The sequence below is a fragment of the Periplaneta americana genome, chromosome 13, assembly GCF_040183065.1.
Source record: "Periplaneta americana isolate PAMFEO1 chromosome 13, P.americana_PAMFEO1_priV1, whole genome shotgun sequence".
Lineage (NCBI taxonomy): Eukaryota > Metazoa > Arthropoda > Insecta > Blattodea > Blattidae > Periplaneta > Periplaneta americana.
Genome location: NC_091129.1, coordinates 96,766,412 through 96,792,768, shown reverse-complemented (window position 1 = coordinate 96,792,768; position 26,357 = coordinate 96,766,412). Strand labels below are relative to the sequence as shown.

The 26,357-nt window shown below is 35.7% G+C and overlaps 1 protein-coding gene across 2 annotated transcripts in view; it reads right to left on the bottom strand.

Moving 5' to 3' along the window:
• Window positions 1-422: 422 nt before the first annotated feature.
• Window positions 423-26,357, bottom strand: part of LOC138712141 (cytochrome P450 4C1-like) — a 38,302-nt gene continuing 12,367 nt past the window's right edge. For both annotated transcript variants that reach the window (XM_069843607.1, XM_069843608.1), the window contains exons 3-12: window positions 18,861-18,967; window positions 18,507-18,597; window positions 17,517-17,702; window positions 13,477-13,546; window positions 13,064-13,190; window positions 10,709-10,790; window positions 8,716-8,825; window positions 7,358-7,426; window positions 4,090-4,258; window positions 423-3,482 (exon numbers count right to left, since the gene is read on the bottom strand). In XM_069843607.1, the coding sequence (XP_069699708.1) occupies window positions 3,139-3,482; window positions 4,090-4,258; window positions 7,358-7,426; window positions 8,716-8,825; window positions 10,709-10,790; window positions 13,064-13,190; window positions 13,477-13,546; window positions 17,517-17,702; window positions 18,507-18,597; window positions 18,861-18,967 (1,355 nt within the window). In that variant the 3' untranslated portion in view covers window positions 423-3,138. The remainder of the gene's footprint in view (window positions 3,483-4,089; window positions 4,259-7,357; window positions 7,427-8,715; window positions 8,826-10,708; window positions 10,791-13,063; window positions 13,191-13,476; window positions 13,547-17,516; window positions 17,703-18,506; window positions 18,598-18,860; window positions 18,968-26,357) is intronic.

Sequence of the window (26,357 nt, the reverse complement as noted above, 5' to 3'; positions counted from 1 at the left end):
ACGTTGAAATAACAGTAGTTGATACAGCGTAGTTAAATAACCAACTAAATAAATTTAATTCAGTTTTTCCTTAACATTATGTTTATATAGAATGCAGAAAGTTTATCGACGTATTTCGACAGGAAATAAATGACGACAAAGAGGAAAAATTCTATTGCGGTACTAAAAATGTAAAGTGGTAAGCGACACGAATGTGTTGTAATTGAGGAGAAAAGGGATAAGGAACTTCAATTCAATGTCCTTTGTTATTGTGGCTTATATGGAAAATACTTAAATTTCAATAGAACTTTTCCTGTCAGGATTGTTGCCTGATCCAGTCTGAACGAGAACTTATTTGCTTACTTTTCATTTTGAGGAAATTCATCATCATTGATTAAAGTATTCTGTAGGCTACATGTCAGGACAAAACATAGTTTGAAGAGCTTTACTTTTATTAACGAGAAATGTATTTATTAAACATGTAATATATTTACAATTCTTTCATTCATAGTTTTCTGCCCAAGGGGAGCATGTCATTCACTCCAAACCTAACGTTCTCCAATCTTCCCTCTTTTCCGCCTTTCTCGTGGTCTCTGCATACGATCAATCTATCCTATTGTTGTCTATCATCTGATATCTTCTTCTGCCCGTAACTTTTACCCGTTCACCATCCTTTTCAGTGCATCCTTCAGTAGGCAGTTTCTTCTCAGCCAGAGACTCAACCAATTTCTTTCTCTCTTCCAACATTATTCTTTCTTCACTTACTGTTTCTAGAACAGCTTCATTTTTTATTATTTCTGTCCATTTCACACGTTCCATCCTTCTACATACCCACATTTCAAATGCCTTTAATCGTTTTTCTTCACTTCTTTGTAATGTCCATGTTTCTGCCCCATAAAATACGACACTCCACACGAAGCACTTCACTTGTCTCTTCCATAGTCCTTTTTCCAGAGGTCCACAGATGCTACGTTTATATTTACAATATGAAACGAATGTTTATATATATATATATATATATATATATATATTATATATATATTTTTTTTTCACGGACTAGGTACTCAGTTCAAAATCATTCAATATTTAAGAGCAGAGTGAGAAATAAAGAAGGGAACAAATAAGCAAAAACTAAGTTCTCCTCTGAACTGAGCCACATGGAAATAGCGATTTTAAAATTGCCTATATTATATTGATTTTTGTTAGATCCTGTGGCAGGCAAAATATAATTTAAGTGTTGTGTATAAGACAAGATAATTGGCTATATTAATTTTTCAACAAATATGAAAATACAGCGGGGTATATTTAGGCTATATATGCTTTAATATAAAATTATACTGTTACATCTAAAACGAGTTTCAGGCATTAGTTAAGCTTGTATTGATTATTGGAACATAATATTGCTCACCTATAGTCTTCTCAGGTCCAATGAAGTAATGAAAAGTTCTATACATCTGTGACATGACATTAATGAGTGCCCATTCTTTACAAGAACAAATCTGCAGTGCTTGGGAAAAGTGGCATAAGTCAGTTTCCACAAACATGTTTTATTAATTTATTGGCAACTTATGGAACATCTGGTCGCATGGGGAAAGAGACAAAAGTATTTCTCCCATTACAATAATTAATACAGAAGAAAATCAAATTGACATAACCAGTGTGAGCAGAGTTTTCTTCCTTCTTCTGTAAAATTAACATTTTTGACTTGTGCCACTTTTTTCCCGAGCACTATAGAAATAGTCTCTGAGAAGTGGTTGGAACATATTTTGATATAAATGTCTTGTGACGTGATATGATATTTAAGACAAACTAAAATTTACAATCACAGCACACAAAGCACAGCCGTATTCAAATACACTATTCCTATGAAGCATGAATGAGATATAAGTGAAATAGTTTTAAGAGTGTAACATATGGAAAAAGTTAACTTCAATCGTGTTTTTGTTTTCATAAAAACGAACTGCTTGTGAATTCACTGTTAATCTGAAACATTGTAAGCTACACATTTATGTACAGTATATAATAGCTTGATCTCAATATTTACGCACGCAAGAACACACAACACACATGTATTACAACAATTCGGATATAATAATACAGGGTTATTTACGAGAATTTACCGCCACTTTCGAAGTTTATTTTCGAGGACATTCGGAGCAAAAAATGCCATACAAACATGACTCCTATCCTCAATATTTTGAGTTAACATTAATTTGAAGTTGTTAGTAAAATACTTTTTTCTTTAGTTTTAAGAGTAAAAGAATGTTATAAATAGAGAATGAACTATTCAGAAGTACCATTTCGTTTAATTGTCTAGTATTATGAAGCGAAAAATGTGTTATGAATTGCTTTGTAGAGATTTTGTTTCTCAATTTTTAACTAAAAATTACGTTATTCTTACGCACTTATCTCAAAAAAATTTACAAATCATACGATTTTAGGAACTTGATTTTTTACAGTTTAATTATACATCCTGATGTATAGTCTTTAATAATTTACAAGAGTGGCGTGATTTGCAACAATTGCTGTGATAAATGCGTAAGAAAATGTAATTTTAATTCAAAATCGAAAAAAAAAAAAACAAACAAAAAAAAATCTGTACAAAGTAACTATGTAATTCACAACACATTTTTAGCTTCAGTATACTAACGAATTAAAGTAGCCAATTAAAGATACGATACTCCTGAATAGTTCATTCTTTATTTGTAATATTCTTTTACCCCTAAAACTAAAGAATAACGGTATTTTACAAACAACTTCAAATTAATGTAACTCTGAAAATATTGAGATTAGGACAGATGTTTATATGACATTTTTTGCTCAAAAATCTTCGAAAATAAGCTCCGTAAGTGACGGTAAATCCTCGTGAATCACCCTGTATAATGAATTTCCGTCAAAATCTCATTATAAATTCGAAATCGATCCTCGATTATCTGTGTAATAACGAGGACTGTAATAGTAATCAAAATAAAGGATGATAAGCCCCATTGGGTAGGGTGGCCAGTTTCTTTCCCCTCCATTGCATACATCGCTGACTAGTAAGATATTACGCTAGTCAGAATGGACTATAATATGTACAAAAACGCATATAGGAATGTACAATTTAAGTATCGTGAATTAACACACTTCATAGATAGAATGTAATCTCTCGTATTTTTGTTATTTATTTCTGGGCTTGATGCTGATATTGATGCCCTTTTCCGGCCTCAACACTAACTCCGGCATTAGAGTGATATCCTGTCTCTTGTCCAGGGATGTCACTTCATAGTTCCGCAGTACGTAGGACAAGACGGTCTTCTCCTCCAGAAGAGCGAACTTCTGTCCTATGCAGTTCCTGGGCCCAGCGCTGAAGGGAATGTAGGCGTAAGGGTGTCTCTTAGCTACCTTCTCCGGCAGAAAGTTGTCGGGATCGAAGTTTTCGGGGTTGGGGAACTGTTCGGGATTTCGGTGGACGTTATAGACATGGAAGGCCACAGAGCACCCGGCAGGAATTGTGAAGTTATCTGCAACAATAGAAACATGCAAGGAACTGAGAAACTCCAGCAATCGCTTTTCCTGGTCTCAAAGCAATTCTCTTCATTAATATGTTGTTCTGCAGTCGTCATAATAATCGTTACGTTTTAATGTTTTAGTCCTACGTTAAAAACCAACGAAGGTTGGTTCACAATAAACCGGGAACGGAAACAACGCGAACGAGAACGGAAATATTTAAGTACATTTATTTTAACACTATTTCCATTCTCGGTGTCGTTTCCGTTCCCAGTTTATTGTGAACCAGCCTTGATAATAATTGTTAGTTTAAGTTACTAGATTTTGGTACTGGAATTTCAAAAATGGAAGTAACAGCAGACGTGAAACTATCGCCAATGAGTGTACTGTGCTCTAGCGGCTCAGGGCTGGTTCACAATAAACCGGGAGCAGGAACGACAACGAGAACGAGAACGGAAATAATGTTAAAATAAATGTATTTAAATGTGAACATTCACAATAGTTAATTGTGAATGTTCACATTTGAATACATTTTTAAACATTATTTCCGTTCTCGTTCTAGTTGCCGTTTCCGTTACCGGTTTATTGTGAACCAGCCTTCAGACGAATGTCTCGACTTACCTAGTTTAGCTTCGCTGTGAAGTTGCCTCGCGAAGATAGGGACACTTGGATATAATCTCAAACTCTCCTTGATGACTCGTTCCAGATATTTCATCTCGTTGAGCTCTTTCATGGTGACCGAGCGCTCAGAACCCTGGAAAATGTTTTTCTGTTCTTGGTACGCCTTTTCCTGCAAGAACAGATAGTGTGTTATTTGAGATAAAAAATAGAAGGCTCTGCTACAAAACTATGGATGATAAATATTCGAATATGAGAATAACACTTCTAGTTCGAAGGCAATAGGTACTCTCGTCACTGTGTAAGAGGAGAATATATTTCGTTTTATACATAGGTCTATTGTAATTTGTGAAGAAGATATGCTATTAGTGCAGTAATTTTGGCTACATTAAGATCGAAACGATATTGCAAAAGGTACTGTAAGCATATAAGGCAGGAATGAAACAAGTAGGCTTATTGTTGATGATGATGATGATGATGATGATGATGATTATGATTCTTATATACGTCATAACTTGAGGCCGGCACAATATGAAGAAAATAAAAAAGTTATATTTATTTTCGAAAAATATGAAAATATGAAATAAATATTTCAATGGTAAAATATCTCCGTTCTTAAACCATTTTTTTATTATCCAATTTAATAAACCCTATTTCACCCTGAGGTATATTAAGGTTATAGTTGGCATCAAAATACATATTTTATAACCAAAAAACTATAGTAAAATTATAATATAAAATTGTGGTCACAGTTACAATTCACATGAATTATGAGATGTTTGAGGAATAATCAATGCGAAAGATATACAAGAATGTCTAACCGTTTCAGAGTAAATACACGACTTTAAAAATATAATCAATAGTACATTAATATAACAAAGTTTGACTTTCACTTTCAAATTAATACTTAATTCATGAACAATGGAACAGTTAAGAGTAATAAAAGGATATTACAAGCAATGATTTACATCTTAAACCATTTGGAGTACCCTGAGAGAAGTTCTATGCAACGTTTGCTTTTTCTCCACCACAAGTTCCTATACGACTCGACCGAGAATAATGAATAATAATAATAATAATAATAATAATAATGATAATGATAATGATAATGATAATGATAATAATAATAATAATAATAATAATAATAATAATAATAATAATAATAATAGTGGTAGTGGTAGTAGTATTTTAATTTAATAATCAGACAGCGAATTTTCTGTTCCTACACAGCGGATTTTTGGTCCCTACACAGCGACAAGACTTCACGTCCCTTGATTAGGAGGGAGCGTAGCAATGAGTTCAATGACCTCCCTGCAACTGGCTTACACCTATCGTTCAGCAGCGGGACCGAAAATCCGCTATCAATAATTGAACACCTAAAATTCTAAACGTGCTAAGTGCCAATTTTTCAAAGTTCATTTTTTTCGATCTAAGGGAGGAACATCCATATGAGAATATCATACTAAATTGTCTTTGTCGTAGCTCAACTGTAAGTGACTCATTCGTGCGCCAAAAGACGGTGTTGTAGGTATCTCAACATACATTTCGCAGTGTGTTTTTCATCAATAACTCAGAAAGTTGTTTTTCACATTTAGCACGTTTAAAATGTTAGGTCCTCAATTGTTATTAGCAGTCTTAGGAAGTTCGTACCAAAACATTTTCAGATTGAGTGCAGCAGACATATAAATCTATTGAATCTGCAGAGCAACCTTATCCCTACATTCCCCTTCTGTTATTTGTCTGTCTATATCCTTCAGGCGTTTCTCGACTTTCCGCCAGACATTTTGTTTGTTTCTGTAATCTTCCCCGATTATAAATCCGATGCCTGTTTCCTCCAACCCTCTGCGTATACCATTGATTATCACAATTACAACTAATCTAATTTCATACCAAATTTTACAAAAAATAATAAAAATAGTTTTCAGGTTGAGTGCAGCAGACATACAGCTTTATTGCACTACCATACTAAACTCTGTCCATATAAACAATTCACAGTATATCCGCAACTATGGGTGGATGATTTCAGTGAGTACCTACATTATAATAATATGCACAGTAGAGAAGCAGTTTCATTACGTACTAACGTTCGCAGTGAAGTTGTGCAGTTTTATGAGCCATTTTCAATGTGACAGAAGTTAAATTCTCAAATCACAAGAAGTTGAATTCAGTAAGCCTACTTCAAGAATTTGCTGATAACCGCATGAACAAATAGAAATATTTTACTGGAAATTTAATCTATAAAACGAATAGTATCCTAATCCAGGACTCTGTGCTATGAAAAAAGTGGAATATCTCTCTTTATTTAGGAAATAAGCAATGAAGAGAAACCGTCTTCTTCAAAATCTAAGTCAAAGAAAAACATTTTTCTCGTTATGTGTGTAACGTTGGTATGTTGCAATATCCCTTCTATGCCTTCAGACAATTGAATTAGTTATGACTATGAGAATCATTCTGCTGCAGTCCAGAAATGTGAAAATGACTGAAGCCGTGAGATATGTGGAAGAAAAATATTGTTGAAGTAGCCTATATATACCAATCCGCATAAGGCTCTGTAGTCATTAAAGGAAATATAAAAAGTGTCCTTGGAAAGAATTATGGGTTTAATACGATGAGTTATATACGAGATGCACTATTAGTTCACAAAGCTATTTTTAACTTGATGATATAGTAAAAAATACTGCATCATATTTCAGACTTGTTACAATCACCTCTTGTGACGTAGAACGAATATATTCCGCATACGAAGTTTTTCTGAACATGGAGGAAGTATTTTTTTTTTGATAACCTGACAATGTACATTATTAAGTACTGTAAAAAGTCTAGAGACGTCACTATGCATTTGATTTATTACTCTTATACGTATGCGAAAATTACGAAAGTTTAATTGACAAGTATTTTATATTATTTCCTTATTGTGTTTTCTGTTCTATGGCCATGAACCATTGGCACAAGGACAAGTTTGAGTACCACCCGACTGTACACATTTGTTGTGCTGGTTTGTTAATGTTTAGAGCTGCGTTACTACTCTTCATTCGGTAGAGATATAGTACAAGATCACTCATAGTTTCGGTACCAACTTCCTAGCTCTAGTTATTAATGTTGGAATAATAGGCCTAATGGTAACAACGAAACTAAGGAATTTCATAACTTTGGATTTTGTAGGGATGTTAGTAGTACACTAATGGTTAGGAAAGTGATGAATCGGTAGTGAGAGTGATGGAGATAATGCTGATGACTTTGGTGATAGCGATGATGATTATGGTGGACTTACCTGCACATCAGGATGCAGCCCCAGTAAGAATAGCGCCCAGCTCATGCCTGCGCTCGTAGTATCGTGCCCCTGTAAGAAATCGCATTAAGTTATATATGGTTAACAATTTTTGCAACTTGTCTGCATGATGACTTACGGTATCTAAAATTTGCGGTTAATTCCCGTCGATGTTTAATTCGAAGAAAACACAAATACATTGGAACACACATGCATTACTGTAAGCTAGGTGAATGTCGAGGATTCTTTCTGAAACTACAGCTCAATGTTTACAATATGAAATAGCTATATCCATAGCATATTTTTTTAAAATCCCCTAATATGCTTGTAGAAACTCAGAAACATTGTAAACTTTGTTTATAAGATATTGTTGCCTGTAACTAATTCAAGGTTGATAAATATTTGTACGGATTTATTTGACCTTACAAGGGATGCTTTCTGACCTTTCGACGAAAATCGCCACGAAACTTTCCGGGCTGAACAAGCATGAGGCCAAAGTAATTAGTGTGAAGTGTGGCATTTCGCCATCATTGGCTTTGACTAATAAGTATACTTTTACCACAACAAATACAATTTCACTGAGATTTGAACTCGGGATCACGCTCTCTACCGTGGCGACTGCATCTGTAATATGGTGCGAACACCTATAATCTGGCATTACGTTGAAATTTATGAAAGCATTAAGTCGTGTAATTGTATTAAAATACAGTGATATTACAGCTGTCTAGTAAAAGAGGTTTAAATGAAATTGGAGGATAAAACAACTGGAATAATTGAAGTCCTCTTTCGTTGTAAAAAATTGTAAAACATCTGTACTGGCACATGTAATAATATCAGTAACCTTATGCAGAGTTATTAGCTTAAAATAATTGAATACAGAATTCTGTGGCTCCAAGAAAAAAGGTGATATGTAAATTTTGACGAAAATAATATTTTTGCGATATGTTGTGCATCCTGATGACGGCTAACTAATTGTGACAAACGATGACATGCATATATCTATTATTTTTCTCTCTAACTAGTTGTTATGAAACATGATTCCTAGGATTTTATACGGTCGTTCAAACTTAAAATTCTCGTTCCTGGAATAACAAATATATCACATTTTTCCTTGAAGCCACAGATTTTTTATTAAATTAAAGAATTCACGTCTGTAAAGAAATATAATGGAAATTGCTTTGCATATTAGTTAAATGTTGCGTTTTGTTCTAAAAAAATTGTATCTATTCATTTTTTTCAATTGATGAAACGTGTGTTTAGAATTTAGAAATGGTACGATATAGTCCATTAGCCCCCTGCCCTTACTATCTAACGGGATCAGTGAAGTCAGTCTTGTAAATGAACAACTCTAGTGCACTCACCTCGAACATGAAGGTGTCCACTTCCTCTCTTAGCTCCTCGTCTGTCAATTTGACGTCTCCAGCCGAAGACTCCAGCAAAAGATCCAAGAAGGCCTTTCTCTTTTTCTTGCCTATAGGAGAAGTACTGTAGTTTAGCATTTATCCCTAGATCAGTGTCTCCCATATTTGCCTCTGGGATTGTATAACATTTCGACAAAATATTTGCGCTCATTGTTTCGACCATAAATTCTTAAGTGAATTTTCCTACTATTTATTATCAGCTTAGGTATGCAGTATCCCGCTTACATAAATTTAACAAGTTCTATAAAATCTTTCCAACGTAAATTCCATAAAGTAATATCCCACTATTATGCAGACGTATATTTTACAGATTAATTCCGCATTATGTCGTCCATATAAATTTCATAAAAAATGTTTTCCACTAACATATTATGTAAGGTATTTTCCACATTAACTGTATACATCTAGTTCTCTTTTATCTCGATATGCTGTCCACTATGGTTTTGAATTCAATATCTCAACTAAATAGATTTCAGAAGTTAAATTCCATGAATCAAGATTGATAATGGGCCTATAGGAAATATATGTAAATCTTGAGAAATAGGAAAGATGTATAAATCCGGAGAAAGGGGAAAGATACGTAAGTCTTGAGATCTAGGAAATCGCGCAAGTCTTGAAAAATACGTAGCAAAGATGCGTAAATCTTGAGAAATAAGAAAGATATCTAAATCTTGAAAAATATTAAAGATATGAAACTTCTCAGAAACAGGAAAGATACGTAAACCGTGAGAAATAGGAAAGATGTTTAAATCTTGAGAAATAAGAAAGATAAGCAAATCTTGAGAAGTAGTATGTAATTCTTGAGAAATAGGAAAGAGATTTAAATCGCGAGAAATTAGAAATGTATGTAAGTATCAAGAAATGAGAAAGATACGTATACTTAGATACATGGGAGAAAGATGTGGATCTCGAGAAATGGGAAAGATACGTAAATCTCGAGAAACGAGAAATATAAGTGCATTTCGAGGAATGGGAAAGATACGTGATTTTTGAGAAATGAGATCTCGAGAAATGGGAAAGATACGTAAATCTCGAGAAATGGGAAAGATGTAAATATCAAGAAATAGGAAAGTTTTGTAAATCTAGAGAAATAGAAAACGTGTAAGAAATGGGAAAGGTATGTAAATCTGGGGAAATTTTGTCGAAACTTATTGAGAGCTCTGCAAGCAAACCCTACACTCACATCCACGTCATGATATCTCGGCAATGCTTTTCATAGCAAAAATAGCAAAGGAGAGGGGGTAAAGGTTAGTTTCTAACACTTAAAAACTGATTTAACTTGGGGAAGGATATTCAGACAAAAAAACCTACAGTATGATCCTTCTGGAAGAAGAATTTTGCGATGAGCTGGAAACAGATTCATGTAAAAACATATTTTCTCTTTAAGAATCAACGATAAAAAGATCAGCTCTGAATTTCGAAACAGACCCTAGAGGGCTAAACATTTAAAAGTGAAAGTATTAGTATTAATAACAGTTAAGTTACAATCTTAACCACATAAATTCAATAAGGAAATTGTCCTTTGTGTATATTTATGTACTGTTTTATTTCAAAATTTATTTCGGATTAAAATTTTACTTTCTTTTCATTAGATCACGCTGAAAACAAATATCTTACGCAAAACTCTTAGATTTGTTTAAAATATGTTTTTTTTTTATAAATTCAAAAAATGTGTTATAGACATTATGTATGCACCTTAACGCGATATTTATAAGAATCTTTAGCATCTTCGGAAGTACCAGCAATTTCTTCTTTGTTACACTGTCGTATACAGAGCATTGTAGATTAGTAATGCAATGCAAAGGCCTATTTATAACTAAGCTTCGATCCTAGTAATGTAATATTGGACTCTACTGCCACTATTTCGGGTCCTTACTTTACAAAGTATCAAAACTTCCCGAATTTTCAGGCAGTAACTGAATGTCACACTCACCTATGAAAGCGTCTTCGTCAGTGGACGTAGTCGGAGATCTATTAAAATCGCCATCTAGTTGCGCTTTTCGCTCCTGTATTACCTGAAACAACCGTGGAGTACGGGATAATTGTTTCGCACTGATCTATAAAATGAGCTCGGAGAAACCTAGCATTTTCAGACTTGTAAATTTACTCAACATACTGATGGATAATTCTGTTATGTTCAAATATACAGAATGTGTCAGGTTGAAACAGCTTTATTGATCCAGGGTAATGTGAACTTAAGCCAATTATCAAAACTTTGGTCACTGGTAAAATGACTAATTTTTACTCTCCTCGTATTCTACATTATTATTCCAGGGAAAAAGCTAGTCCCTTTCTGAAAACACTCGTCTTTTATTCAGCGATTTAGAGTCTATGGAACAATTGGGGGGCTTAGAACAAAAAACAGGTAAGTTACATTATTAAAAAATGAGGTAAGTGCGTGTTGTGATAGCCCAAAAGGATGTTTCTTTGGGATAAAATCAGGTAAGTGATCACACTGTGCAGTGCTGCTATATGGGCATCATTTCACCAAACTAGTGTATAATATTTCATTGCATGTAGAACTTTAACTGTAATTTCCTCAAAACTATGTTTCTGTCACTTACCTGCTTTTTGTTCTAAGCCCCTCAATTGTGGCTCACTATAATTGGTTACTACACGACGCTTTATCAACTGCTATGGTTATCTAGCGTCTGAGTGAGATGAATGTGATAATGCTAGCGAGATGAGTCCACAGGCTATCGTCGACAGTTACCCAGCATTTGCTTAATGGATTGCGGGAAAACCCAAGAAAAACCTAAGCCAGGATTTGAACCCTGGCCCGCTAGTTTCACAGTCAGACGTGGTGAACAGGTCACTATACTTGATATTGTTTTGTACCATGAAAAACCCACGAAGTTACATAAATTACGTAAGTGGACAGCGAAATTGTCGTTTGAAACCTGTTAAAACATTGTTCCCAGGAGAACATCTCTATTGTCTCCTCATAATATGTGGAAATATTAAGGTATGACCTGACGCTAGCAATGGGCAAAGATTGTCAATATTGTAGTTTTCGAAATTTGATACCATTTTGTGATCCAATCCTTTAGGTTTAAGATACTGTTTGTTTCATATGAATCTGATCAATAGGTTTCGAGAAATAAACATTTTAGTGTAGCATTGCGAATTTTTAAAGAGCTTAGATAGGTTCAAACTTATTCCCTTATTTCCTGCAGTATTGATTTTACTATACAGTGCTAAATTTAAGTAGCAATAATTCTTAAACTACTGTATTAAACATATTTACTTGATTCTGCTTTATGTAATATTAATAAGAGTATTAATAATAAAATATACAACTTTTTAAGATTATATATATATATATATATATATATATATATATATATATATATATATACCTAGTAATTTATTTTAATTGAAACAATAGTCACATGAGATGTTTTACTATAGGCACTGCAGTAACTTAAATCCAGCAATTTAAGAAAAGAATAATGAATTTATCATGCTTACATAGAAATTAGAGCAGTTGAAAGGAATCGCTACACTAACAATGACTTCCTATTATTACAGGAAACATTGTTAACAGGACTGGTTTATATTTTTACTGTAGTTAACTTAGTATTTATGAATATTCTCTGTGGTAAAATGTTAAGAAATACACTGGTAAAATTTCTAAATGTGATTATTAAGTGTGAAAATTATACTTTAATGGAGGGAAATATCGTGAAAAATATGAAAAAAAAAAAAATAAGATTTCGATAAAATGACAATTCTACAAACACATTATGAATTATGAAATATTGTTGGCATTAATTGCATTCTATACATCGTGAATTGCGTAAACCTTATCCCCATATCGCTAGAAGGAATGATTTACAATATAAAATTTGATATCTTGCCTGTCAGTAGTTACAAGCGGTTCCATTCATCTCATGTGGAGTAACTGTTAGCGCGTCTGACCGTGAAATCAGGTGGCCCGGGTTCGAATCTCGGTCGGAGCAAGTTACCTGATTGAGGTTTTTTCCGGGGTTTTCCCTCAGCCCAATATGAGGAAATGCTGGGTAACTATCGGAGCTGGACCCCGGACTCATTTCACTGGTATTATCACTTTCATTCTATTCAGAGGCTAAATAACCTGAGATGTTGATACAGAATCATAACATAACCCACAAAAAAATTACAAACGAATAGCGGATTTTCGGCCCCTACACAGCGATAAGCAGGGAGCGTAGCAGTGAATTCATCAACCTCCCTGCAACTGACGTAGACCTAACGTTCAGTATCGGGACCGAAAATCCCCTGTCTAGCCAAAAAAGTAATACCGTACCTTCTTGGTGAAACCGTGCAACACTCGTAGACACTCAGCGTGTCTTTTTCCCTTCTCAGTCAGTTTGTAAAGGAAGTCATTATGCAGCCACGGCCGGAACATGCGGTGAACTGTCAGTTCGCTCATGCTAGAATGAGAGTTATAAAATACATTGAACAGCTATTTTTCTTGGAAGCCAGTGAATTACCCTTAAATAATTATTTGAATAATTTTGATAAATTCATATCAATATCAGGCTTGTACTTCACTCACTTTTGTTTCGTATTATACATAGGGATTTGCTTATGCAAATATACTTGCCTCTAACGAGTTTGTGTGGACAGACTTTAGTGTAATGAGCATCATATTGCATTTGTCAATGAAATAAGTATTCGAACGTATGTAAATTGAACTGGAATGAATTCACTACTCACTCATACACAGCTTTCACGTATTCGGACTCTTTCTCGTCTTGAGCGTATATCTGCGTGCCCATGGCGGTCTCTGAAACACACGCAACACAAATTCAAACACAAGGCGAATCTTGTTCACTATACAATAATGCATAGCGCAATTCACCCTTCGCAGATGGTATCAGACATAACGAAGAGTTAGATATGAGATACCTGATTGTTCATTAATCAGAAACACTCTTCTGAGATGTCCAACACAAAACAGATTCGAACAGAAGCTATAGTCTGTTTCCTGTCCATTAACACATATTTCAATGCATTCTCCACAGATGTAATAAAAACATTGATTCAGATATAACTTTTATACACATGAAATACATGCACAGCAGATGATAAAAGAGAACACACAATTAGAGAAAAGTCTTCATCTGCACACACAGTGCAATCGTCATAGATTCCGGGAACTCAGATTCAGACACCAATATTTTCGTGAACATACAGTACACTAGCTGCTGAAGATATCAGACACAACACCGATTCAGATACAAGTTTTCTCGTCAACACGTATTGTAGCCTACTCACCACAGATGATGTCAAACACAGCACTGATTTAGCCACAAGTCTTTTCGTCAATATTTAGTGCACTCTTTAGATGTATCAAACACAACACAGATTCAGACAAGTCTTTTCGTCAACACGTAGTGCACTCAACAGACATGATATCAAATACAACACAGATTCAGACACAAAGTTTTTCTTCAACACGTATTGCACTCACACAGATAATTTTAAACACAACACCGATTCAGACACGAGTCTTTTCGTCAAAACACCAAATATGATGTCAATGCAACACAGATTCAGACACTAGCCTTTCCGTCAACACGTATACAGTCACCACAGATGATATCAAATAGAACACATATTCAGACACAAGTCTTTTCGTCAACACGTAGTGAATTCACCAGGGATGATATCAAATAGAACACAGATTCAGACACGAGTCTTTTCGTCAACACGTAGTGCATTCACCAGGGATGATATCAAATAGAACACAAATTCAGACAGGAGTCTTTTCGTCAACACGTAGTGCACTCAGCAGAAATGATATCAAATAGAACACAGATTCAGACATGAGTCTTTTCGTCAACACGTAGTGCACTCATCAAGGATGATATGAAATAAAACACATATTCAGACACGAGTCTTTTCGTCAGCACGTAGTGCACTATCCAAGGATGATATGAAATAGAACACATATTCAGACACGAGTCTCTTCGTCAACACGTAGTGCACTCACCAGAGATGATATCAAATAGAACACATATTCAGAGACGAGTCTTTTCGTCAACACGTAGTGCACTCAGCAGAGATGATATGAAATAGAACACATATTCAGAGACGAGTCTTTTCGTCAACACGTAGTGCACTCAGCAGAGATGATATCAAATAGAACACATATTCAGAGACGAGTCTTTTCGTCAACACGTAGTGCACTCAGCAGAGATGATATCAAATAGAACACATATTCAGAGACGAGTCTTTTCGTCAACACGTAGTGCACTCATCAAGGATGATATGAAATAAAACACATATTCAGACACGAGTCTTTTCGTAAACACGTAGTGCACTCTCCAAGGATGATGTCAAATACAACATAGATTCACAGACACGAGTCTTTTCGTCAACGTATACCCAGATAATGCCCTCACTATAGACGATGTTAAACACAACACAGTTTCAGGTGCAGGTCCTTTCGTGAACACATAGTACTCGTATACACCGCCACAAATTATGTCTAACATAAAATAGACTGAGACACAGGTCCTTTCTTGAACACGTAGTGCACTCATCCTATCGTCAACATGAGAGTGTTTTACTTAAGCCGTCAAATTTTGTTTAGGCAGCCAAAATAGCAGTTGAGATGTGTGGTAATTAATGGTTTCGCAAGCGGAATCAGATGTGGGTAGGGACGTTGCAATACAATCGATATAAGTAGGTATCGATACTATGTTTATACTCAGTTTCTCTGTCGCTTTCTTTCGCTTTTGCTGTCAAGAGTTTCAGAGATTCGAACAGTAAATTATTACCAGTGACAGGTTTCGAGCTTTCATACCTACTAGTGTGGACATATGGGTTCTATGATATTTCGATCGATTACGTATTTTTATTTTAAAGTGTTATTAAGTAGAATCTTCTAGAATCGTCTGGAACCGGAGTTCGAAATTAAAAACTACGAAAGAAAGAATCGGGGATCGAACCCTCTCAGGCAGCCGAAACATTAATATGAACCTCTGGTTAAGCGTCAGGAAATACGTCGAGAGATTCGCATACTGGAAATGACTGTTTCTTTACTCTAACGCATCGTATGAATGAATATATCAATCGGTATATAGTTCAGCAGTTTTCAATCGTTCCTAAAACTAAAATACACTTTGTGACTCAAGACGGCGCCATGTTCCAATCGATCCCGGCCACTTAGTCACTCACAATGATTGCACCTCTGTACTTGTGGTTGGACATGGTGTCTACTGTCACACATACTGTGACATGTTACACGAGGGTAGGCCAACAAAGGGGAACAGTAGGTAGAATTCAATCCGGCATCGGAACTTGAATCCAGTGTGGCTTAGTGGACAAAGCGCCAGCACGTAAAGCTGGAAACCCAAGTTCGAGTCTCAGTGCCGGAGAGAATTTTTCTCCGTTCTACCGATTCTTCACCATATGGAAACGCAGAATTACTGCACTGAAACACCATATGCACTTCGGTAAATCATAGTAATAAAATACAAGCGCTGCGAGTTAGAGAATTTCGAAGACGAAAAGTATTATATACCCACTTCTAGCTGTGTTATGTGTGATGCCTAAAATAATTTATGAATTGTTTGTCAGACACTGTATAGCAGCGATGGGCGTTTGAGTGCATTTGCCCTCCGTGCGCACGGGGAATTCTAAGTGCGAGCGCCGCAGCGCGCTGTAGTGTGCCAGCAGCTATAATAGATCTTACAGCTTTTAAATGAGCTGAATTGAGGACTTCAGGGAAAAGAAATTCTTAATACACAATTTGCAGATAGAATTGCAGCTTTTAAAGAGAAATTGCTGTTATGGATACGTCAAATGTAAAAGGGCGAAATATATCATTTCCCATCCTTATCTAAGCGCATAGAATTTTGAACAATGAAAATTTCGAAATGTACGCATGTATTCTGTCCGGTCTATTAGAGGAGTTTACATCAAGGTTCCACGATTAAGATTGTCTGGAAATGAATTTGCGTATTTTTGCTACATGTTCTGATTCCAACTGATTATTGATAACATCCTCCTTCATTATAGTGCGAATTGATTGACCTGCGATGTGATCGAGAGATGAGAGCGAAATATGATTCGAGGTCGAGTCTTATGCAGTTTTATGACAGATTCCCAAGAGGACGCTTTCCCAATCTGCATAAGCTGCGTGAGAAAGTTTTGTGGTTATTTGGTTCCACTTAAAGATGTGAACAGTTATTTTCTATTACGAAAATAAATAAATCTCATACAAGAAATTTGGGCTTTTAACGGCAGTTCTTCGCATAGCTTGTGCTAATACAGCTTCTCCAAATATTGAGAAATTGAGTAATATGAATTAATGTGCAAAAGACATGTTTTGTTTTGTGTTTAAGGAAGTGTTTCATTACTTTGTGTTCTTATTCAGTTTGGTAGAATAACATTTTCCTTTTAAATATACAGTACGTACGGCAACTTGAATAAACCGCTTTTCGTGCACTCTATAAGAACACTTCTCTCGTAGTACACCGTGCAAGCACAGAGTGCATAATTCTGCCCAACCCTGCTCTATAGCCTACAATCATCGCAGATGATGTCAGACACAACACAAATTCAGCGAAGTCTTTTTGCGCGTACGCAGTGCACTCCTAGCAGATGTTATAGACAACATAATATATTCAGAAAAGTTTTCTCGTCCAACCCGCAAAGAACGTGAGACAACATATAGACTGAGACTCTAGTGAGACTTGAGTTAGAGCAAGTCGGCTGTTTTTTCACACACACCGTAGTACACTCACCGCAGATGATGTCCAGTGCGCATTTGGTGATGTAAGGGTATACGTCGAAGCGCTGGGACCCGATCTCTTTCTTTAGTTTGTCCACCAGAATCTCACTCTTCTCCGAGAACACTTCCACAAAGCTGTCCAGGATCTTGAAGTGGAAAGTAGGGGTGATCATCTTCCGGTGCGTGAACCATTTCTGTCCTGTGAAAGATTAGAAAATAAGTCTCGCAATATTATTTTTGAAAAGTCTGTGACAACATGTAACGGAATGTTTATGTAATTACTTAAAGAAGTCTGAATTCAGTCATACGCCAGTTAATGGATAGGTCTATTAAATACACATTAGATAGGGCAAGTTATCTTTATTTTTTGTACTGGAGGGGAGGGGGTGATCAACGGAAAACCCATTACGCTCGAAACTTAAAGTTTTCAAATATGTTGTTAAATTTTATATTTTTGTCAATTTCCGACACCGATGTGCTAATTAGATCTCCTTTAAAGGAAACTTATTTCAAGGAAACGTAATGGAACACTAATTTCATTTACGATTGACTACTAGTTTCAGTCCGAGGCTCCAGAGAGTATAGCGATTATATTATGAACATTTTTGTCAACATGTGATGGAGAAGGAAAGCTTTGCAAAACTATACTTTGTTCCATTATGTCTGATAGGTGACGTAAACATTGCCGGCAGAGGAGAACAGACGTTTAATTGCTATTCAACCAATGGCACAGGCCTCATTTCACGCTTGTCCTGAAGTAGGGCGGGAATAGAAAACTTCAGACCGCCCAAATTCAAGATAAGTGTGGAATGAGAGCTCTGCCATTGATTCAATAGCAGTTATCCTTCTCTCTCTAACGGCAATGTTTATGTCGTCTGTCAGACATTATGGAATGAATTATAGTTATGTACTCGTGCATGACGATACAAGTGTAGTTGGGTTATTACTATTTTTCTAGCAGCTCTGTAAGAAAGTAGATATGAAGGCAGAAGATGGTTCTTACCAGTGGATGTGAGCAGGCCTGTACCTAGCCACTTGTGTAGGAACCTGTAGAAGTGTCCCTTGTCGATATGGTCGCTGCTCCTCAGAATCACCTGAAAGTAAGGCACCATTATTTTTCAGTTACGTAAAATATAGTTAGGGCTTTCTGAAGTTTTCCTCAACTGCAAAGTAAATGTAAAGTAATTGCATGGTGAATTCTCGGACTGATCTCTCCAAATAACATCTCGATATCAATTCCAAGTATGCTAGATAACCTTATAATTGGTGCAGCTTCGCTTAATAACCGCGTGAAACACTTTATCTGCTAGGAGTAAGTTCTATACTCTTGCATACACATATAATCACTGACACTCACCTCAACGTCTTCCGGCTTCATAAGATGAATCTGAGGTTTGCCGCTATTCCAAGTGCGGAACATAGGAAAGTATTTAGCTATATTGTTTTGACCGAAGGCGAAAAACTCTGTTAACAAACAAAATTATGTTAAATTAATACTTTTTCAATACCGGTTTCTCTGTACAAGAAGACTACTCTCAATACCTATTGTCGTTTCTGGTCGTTGGAAGTAGATAGCCCGGTATCATAGTGGGCAGTCAGAGAGCCTAAATTTTCTGCGCATCCTTAGAGAGTCTAATAGCGCGGTATTTATCAGTAGGGACCGAATTTTTATACAGCAAAAGTTAATATTTCATATAGCTGTAGTCATAAACGAGCAAGCAATACACTCCCTCTGGTATAATTAATGCCGTTAGATTTATACAGTGGATACAAAAAGTATTTGCACACCCTTGTCTTTCGTAATATTTAAATAAATATCTGGGAAACTTTTATAAATACAATTGTAACAGGTAACAGTAGTAAAATTAAGAGTTACGTACTTGATAAAACTCGCTTACAGCTACAAATTGAAATAAGAATCAGAAAACTTCAATTTCTTGTAGTAAAAAAAAAGTATTTGCACATTATGTTCCTATTTTATAGGCTAATCCCATCCAATGAAATATTTTGATGTTACAGTGGGGATTAATATGTGTATTGAAGGATAGAATATAAATAAGCGACATGAGTCCGAAAGCACAAGAGTTAGGTAAAATTATTTTTCAACGTTCGCAAGGCCAGAGTAAGTTATCGTCAAATTGAAAAAGATCTATCCCTGCCTTTTTCTATTGTGCGTTATGTGTGCAAGAAGTTTGAGGTGACTCGAACAACAGACAATAAACCGCGAACAGGAAGACCAAACATTCTTACAGTTAAGGAGAGAGCCAAATAATCCATACTGTCATCAAAGGTCCATTCCGAAGCGCTGCATCCTTAGCTGCTGACATTTCTACAACGTCGGGCAAACAGGTTAGTCCCCAGACTATCACGAATGTTTTGCATAGTGCTAAATTCCATGTTCAAACTCCGAGAAAAAAAGTCCTACATTAGTGAAACTAATAGGAAGAAACGGTTAGAATTAGCTAAAGAATATAAAGATAAGCCGCTGCAATTTTAAGACAATGTTATTTTTTCCGACGAGAGCAAGTACAATCTGTTTGGCTCTGCTGGAAGAAAATCAGTGTGGAGGAAAGCTAATCAGGAACTGATGAAGGAAAATCTTAGTCACAGTAAAACACGATGGCGGTCATATTTTTATTTGAAGTTGCATAGGATCCTCTGGGGTGGGAATTTAGCAATAATTGATGGAATAATAAATTTTATAATGTATATCGAGCTGTTGCGTTATAATTTACCTCTAGCGCAAAAAAAATTGGGTGTCAGTGAAAATTTATATTTCCAACAAGACAACGGCCCTAAGCACACTGCTCAAATAACAAAGATATGGTTGTATAACACACTCAGAAGGCTTGTGAGAATTTGATTGAGAATTTGTGGCACTTATTGGACAAAGAAATCAGAAAACACCGCATATCAAACAATAATGCTGTTATGGAAAAATGAACTAAAATTCCTCCCGATACAACAAGAAAGTTAGTGCACTCCATGCCTCGAAGACTAGAAGCCGTGGTTGAAGCCAATGGATTGCACACAAAGTACTGAAAGAGACTTCTCTAGTTTGCTTGAATTTATTATTTAATTTACTGGCTGTGCAAATACTTTTTTTGACATCTAAATATGCAGTTTTTAGTTTCTAATTTTATTTTGTAACTACAGGGTGGGGCATAGGAACCAAGTGTTTTTAAAATAATCATAAAACAGTTTTTGTTTTCAACACATTTTATTGGTAGTATAACGTTTTTGAGAACATACCATTTCAATTATGAGCGGAAAATTACATCTGGCATGTGATGTCCGTCTGTGTTGACGTATTGTTCAGGCGCTGAGGAAAATTCACCTCTATTCTTTCCAGGAGATCTCTGTTGATTTGAGTGATGTGTTGACGTACTGTGCCCTTTAATTCATCTAATATTCGAGGCTTATCCTCGTAAACACGTGCCTTTAGGTACCCACATAGAAAAAAATCACGTGGACAAGTCAGGGGACCGAGGGAGCCGTGGAACATCACCAAATCTCGAAATGAGACGATTGGAAAACAGGAGGCAAAGAACTGCCATTCACGCTCTGAAGATATGCGCCGTGTCCCCATCTTGCTGAAACCACCCATCTTGTTTGGGTGTAAATGTAAATCGCCATGCAAAATCCATCTTACCGTATGATTGCTGATTCCAAGAGCAGCTGAATGTATTTTCCTGCAGAGCGGCCTGGGCTGCGCATTATCGCTTGTCTGACTGAAAATTTTCTGGAGTACGGACTCTGTGTTGGGGGCCGGGCGATTTATTCTTTAGTATTGCGCCTTTTTTTTTTAGATTTTTTAACCCAACATAAGATTATGTCACGCACGGGAACAGAATCATTGCGATTAATATTGAATCTGTAGCAAAACTCACGCCGTATCGAGCTCACCGACTCGCCATTTCTAACAAAACAATCATACGCAAACATGCGTCCACTGCTCCATGATGCCGACTGCAGGTGAAATGCTATGAGCCACGGAATGGAATGTCACATGCCGCACGTCTCTCCCTTTCATAATGACCGAGTACAAGCCATTCCAAAAACACTTCGTTCCCATGCCCCACTCTGTATAAGCAATTTTTTCTCGATTATATAAGTCGTTCTTTCCATGCTGTTACTTATTAAAATTGTATTTAGAAAATCGTCGTTATTATTTCTTTGAACATTAAAAAAACAAGGGTGTGCAAATACTTTTTGTATCCACTGTACATACATATACCTTGCTAAATTATTTCCATAAACATCGTAATCATTTTTATATCGGACGTTCAAGGATAATACTATAATACAAGAAGAGTTACGCGTACGATTTCATGCCCTCCAATTGAACCAAAATGCGCAGTTCTCAATGAGCATAGAGGCGAGTAAGACGTGATTGACCGCGAGCCTGCTAACTTAAAATACAGTAGCATATGGAAGGCGTCTCATAGTGAATAAGTGAGGTGAAGGATCTGTTGATAATGGATACCACAAGTCTAAGGAAGACCATCGATATTATTAACAGAAAACTGAAATATCTACAAAAGGAAAACAATGTACGACTATTAAAAAAGAAGGCGAAATATTTAGAAGTGGAGAAAAGGAGGAATAACTTAAGCTTCTTTGGTATTGAAGAACAAGTGAAAGAACAATGTTGGGACACGTATGATGTGATGGTGAATGTGTGCTGGGTGTGATTAGATATTGACATTGGAAATGAATAAGTTAAAGAGGTGTATAGAATGGGTAACTGTAAAAATAGGTCCATTTTGGACATACTGGCAAACTGGATGATTAAAGAGATGATCATGGATAGTAAGAAAGCATTGAAATACTCAATTATTATCATATATCATAGTGGGATAATTTGCAAAAATAATATTTTAAATAATGTGGATAAAAATTGCTATTGAACATCGAGTGCAATATGTAAACAAGCTTTTGATTTAATATGAAGCTAAAACAACAAGAAACGACAAGCACTACTAATCTACAAAATGAAGCTAGCTTAAAACTTAGTTTATCTCGAAACCACAATTTGTCAAGATAACCCACTGTAGTTCTAATATAACGATATATCATTTATTTGCCATTTGCCATATAAATATTATCATTTTGTCATATAAATTTTATCATTTTGTTATATAAATATTATTCATTTATCATACAAATGTTATCCACTTATCATATAAATGTAATCTATTTATCATATGGAAGTAAAATGCAAGACTGAAGCAGAGATAAGGCTAAGGAATAGCTCAAATTATGATCCTAGATCAGGCCTGCACAAGGTTTGCGCTCTCCGAGCCGGCTCACAGCTCATGAGTGGAATGCAGATATTAGCTGCGCTCTGTATAAGGGTGGACTGGAAGAAGAGGTGATCTCGTACAAAATATACACAAAACGAAGTACTACTACGAGTGCTTATGAAATGAATTCCCGTTCAGTGTTTGCAAAACTATCTTGGACTATTATTAATTAATAAAGAAGTATTTGTTTTACAGAAGTAATAGAAATTCTATAGCTACTTAAATGTACAATATAATTTTGTTATATTTTTATTTATCAGTACATGAAAACGAGGTTTCATGATGTTGGCAGCTGAAAGGAACAGCAGCCTACTGATCGTAATGAAACATCAGTTACAGATGTTCGATGTCTGCCTTTATTAAAGTTGATTATTATAGAAAACAGTTGCTCACAAATATAAATGTTGAGCCAAACATAGCAATCATTTTCACAGCCAGGCTGTGTAGTCGTGGATATTATTGCTAATGTTTAGTCTTGTAAGACTCAACCAGGCTAGTAGTATTATTCAAACGATCTTTAGCTCTTAGGTCACATTGAAGATCAATAAGTTCGAGCTGTAAATCGTTAAATGTTATGTTCCGTCATTTAGATTCCTCCATACTGTACTGTAGCAGTAGGTAATCAACGTGAAACAGTTACTTAGAATAGGCCTAAACACTGCACTCCACTAGATAACTGAGTGGTCGTTTCCCTCTCCTCTACCTATAGCAAGTCTATGTCATTCTGACGAATCTTCCTCTCCGTTTCGGCGAGCGGTAAACACCTCTCTCCCGCTCCGAAGGAGCGCGCGCGCTCGTTGAGCGCTGTTTGTGCAGGCCTGTCCTAGATTGTATAATAAATGTTTTAAGACAAAGCTGGATTTGAAATTAATGAGTAACAAAATATTTAAAATAAAAATACTCGAACTGATTCAAACGTATAATTGTTGTTCTTTAGTTAACTGTCCGAAGACAGGTTTGAACCTCACAAGTGATACCAATAAGGCACCACTCATGAGGCAATTAAGCCAGAAGATAATTCCTTTCCCCCTCTATTGCATACATCGGTGACTGGTAACATAATGTGTATATTAATCTACATTATAAATTCGTTAAACATACATACGTAGCATACATTTGCATTTTTGTTTAATTTTTATTTATGTTTCTGTTTATTGTACTTCACTATCATCCTTGTATTTTGTTCGCTTTTGTATATCGTGTTTTATATATTAGGGGAGAGTCGGATAGTATCGGACATCGGGTAGTATCGGACAGTGCGTTTCTTTCATCTACCACCATATGGTAGTACCTGAATGACATGGTTACGTTTCTCTATGCGACATCACAGAAACGTAACCATGTTAATCAGGTACTATCATCGTATGGTAGATGAAAGAAACTCATTGTCCGATATTACCCGATGTCCGATACTACCCGACTCTCCCCTATATCGTACTTTCGGTCTTACCTTTCTGTTCTTTCTGATTGATTTTTATGTATTACATTATGTCTTGTTGTTTCATTTGATATTGAATAGGTATTGTAACGGAATTGCACCCGAGCACTAGCTTTTGTTTGTTTGGGTGTATGTACGTAGGCCTTATCTGTATATTCAGAAGGAAATAATAATAACAATAATAATTCTTACTTACAAATGGCTTTTAAGGAACCCAGAGGTTCATTTTTCCGCCCTCACGTAAGTCCGCCATCGGTCCCTATCCTGAGCAAAATTAATCCAGTCTCTACCATCATATCCCACTTCCCTCAAATCAATTTTTATATTATCTTCCCATCTACGTCTCGGCCTCCCCATTAATAATAATAATAATAATAATAATAATAATAATTAGTCGGTGGTGCAGTCGGTAGAGTGCTGGCCTTCTGTGTCCGAAGTTGCGGGTTCGATCCTTGCTCAGGTCGATGGCATATAGTGTGCTTAAATGCGACAGACATATGTCAGTAGATTTACTGGCATCTAAAAGAACTCCTGCAGGACAAAATTCCTGCACACCGGGGACGCTGATATAACCTCGGCAGTTGCGAGCGTCATTAAACAAAATATAAATTTATTATTATTAATATTATTATTATTATTATTATTATTATTATTATTATTATTATTATTATTTATTTGAGAAGAGTAGCCAATTGTAGTGAGAGTGGCGCAAAATTCGTGTTCACTTTTTAATTTACTATATCTTCGGCTAACGTTGACTTGTGAGTAGCTATCTTTAGTGAGTGGTGCTTGCTTGTCAAACTCACGTCAATTGGATTGTTTATACATAATTAAAAGTTAGTAGGGCCCGCAAGTTCATGCAATTGCACATGTATCTTTTTCTGGGGGTATGACTATTTGCTCACACATTATCTATACGAATGATCAATATCGAATTGAGTGGTTAGTTTCCTTTTTACAGCCACCGCGTAGCTCAGTCGGCTAAGGCGCTTGCCTGTCGTTTTGGAGTTAGGCCTACACTCGGACGAGAGTTCGATTTCCGGTTGGGCTGATTACCTGGTTGGGTATTTCCGAGGTTTTCCCCAACCCTAAAGCGAATGTTAGATAATCTATGGTGAATCCTCTGCCTCAGCTCGTCAAAAACCGTCTAGCTATCACTAATCCAATAGACGCTAAATAACCTAGTAGTTGATACGGCGTCGTTAAATACCCAAGTAAAAAAGTTTCCTTTCATATAAAGGTAGGGCAAATGAACGTATTACAATAGTATCATCTATTGAGAACTAAAGGATCTATTTCAGAGTTTGTTCATTTTTATAGAATCTTTGGTTTTGACGTATCCTATGGTTAAAAAGTTCGTTTACACCAGACTTCCACAACCTTGTACTATGGGGGTGCTATGTATATATATATATATATATATATATATATATATATATAGTATATGAAGAGTCCACTGCAAGAATGATGAATGTCACTTTCTTGTCGAAAATGAACCAAGACTGTCAATGCATTGCTTAAGACATATAGAATGTACATACAGAGTTATATGGCATTAACACTGATAGTCATTGTGCAGTAATGATCGGAAAATCAAAGTTAAGCTTTGAGCGCTAAGCATTTCAAACTTTCAATTGCTTCTCCTGCAAAATGTATTCCAAATGACATCCATCATTCTTGGAGTGGACTCTTCATATATATCTGACCTTCATGAATGCATGTAAACAAACAGGATGTATTCAGCGTCGAAATTTTAAGTTGAAAATAAGAAATTGTTCCAGTTATATGTTTCAGATTCATGATTTCATACTAAATTATTAAACATAGAAAACGACTCAAAATAATACATTTTATTCTTTCCTCTTTAATATAAAATATGGCTGAATACTAAAAAGTCGCGTATGAAAGGAAAAAATGAATAATTTAAATACAATATTTTAAGCAGTTTATATTATATACAACTTAATAAAAAAGTGTTAATATTTTTTGAGTACATAATATAAAATATAATCAAAGGAACATTACTTTGCTTATATTATTACAATTATCCGTAGCAGTAGGCCTATGGTGGTAGAGTATAAATTTGTTTGTAGAAAATTATTTTATTAAA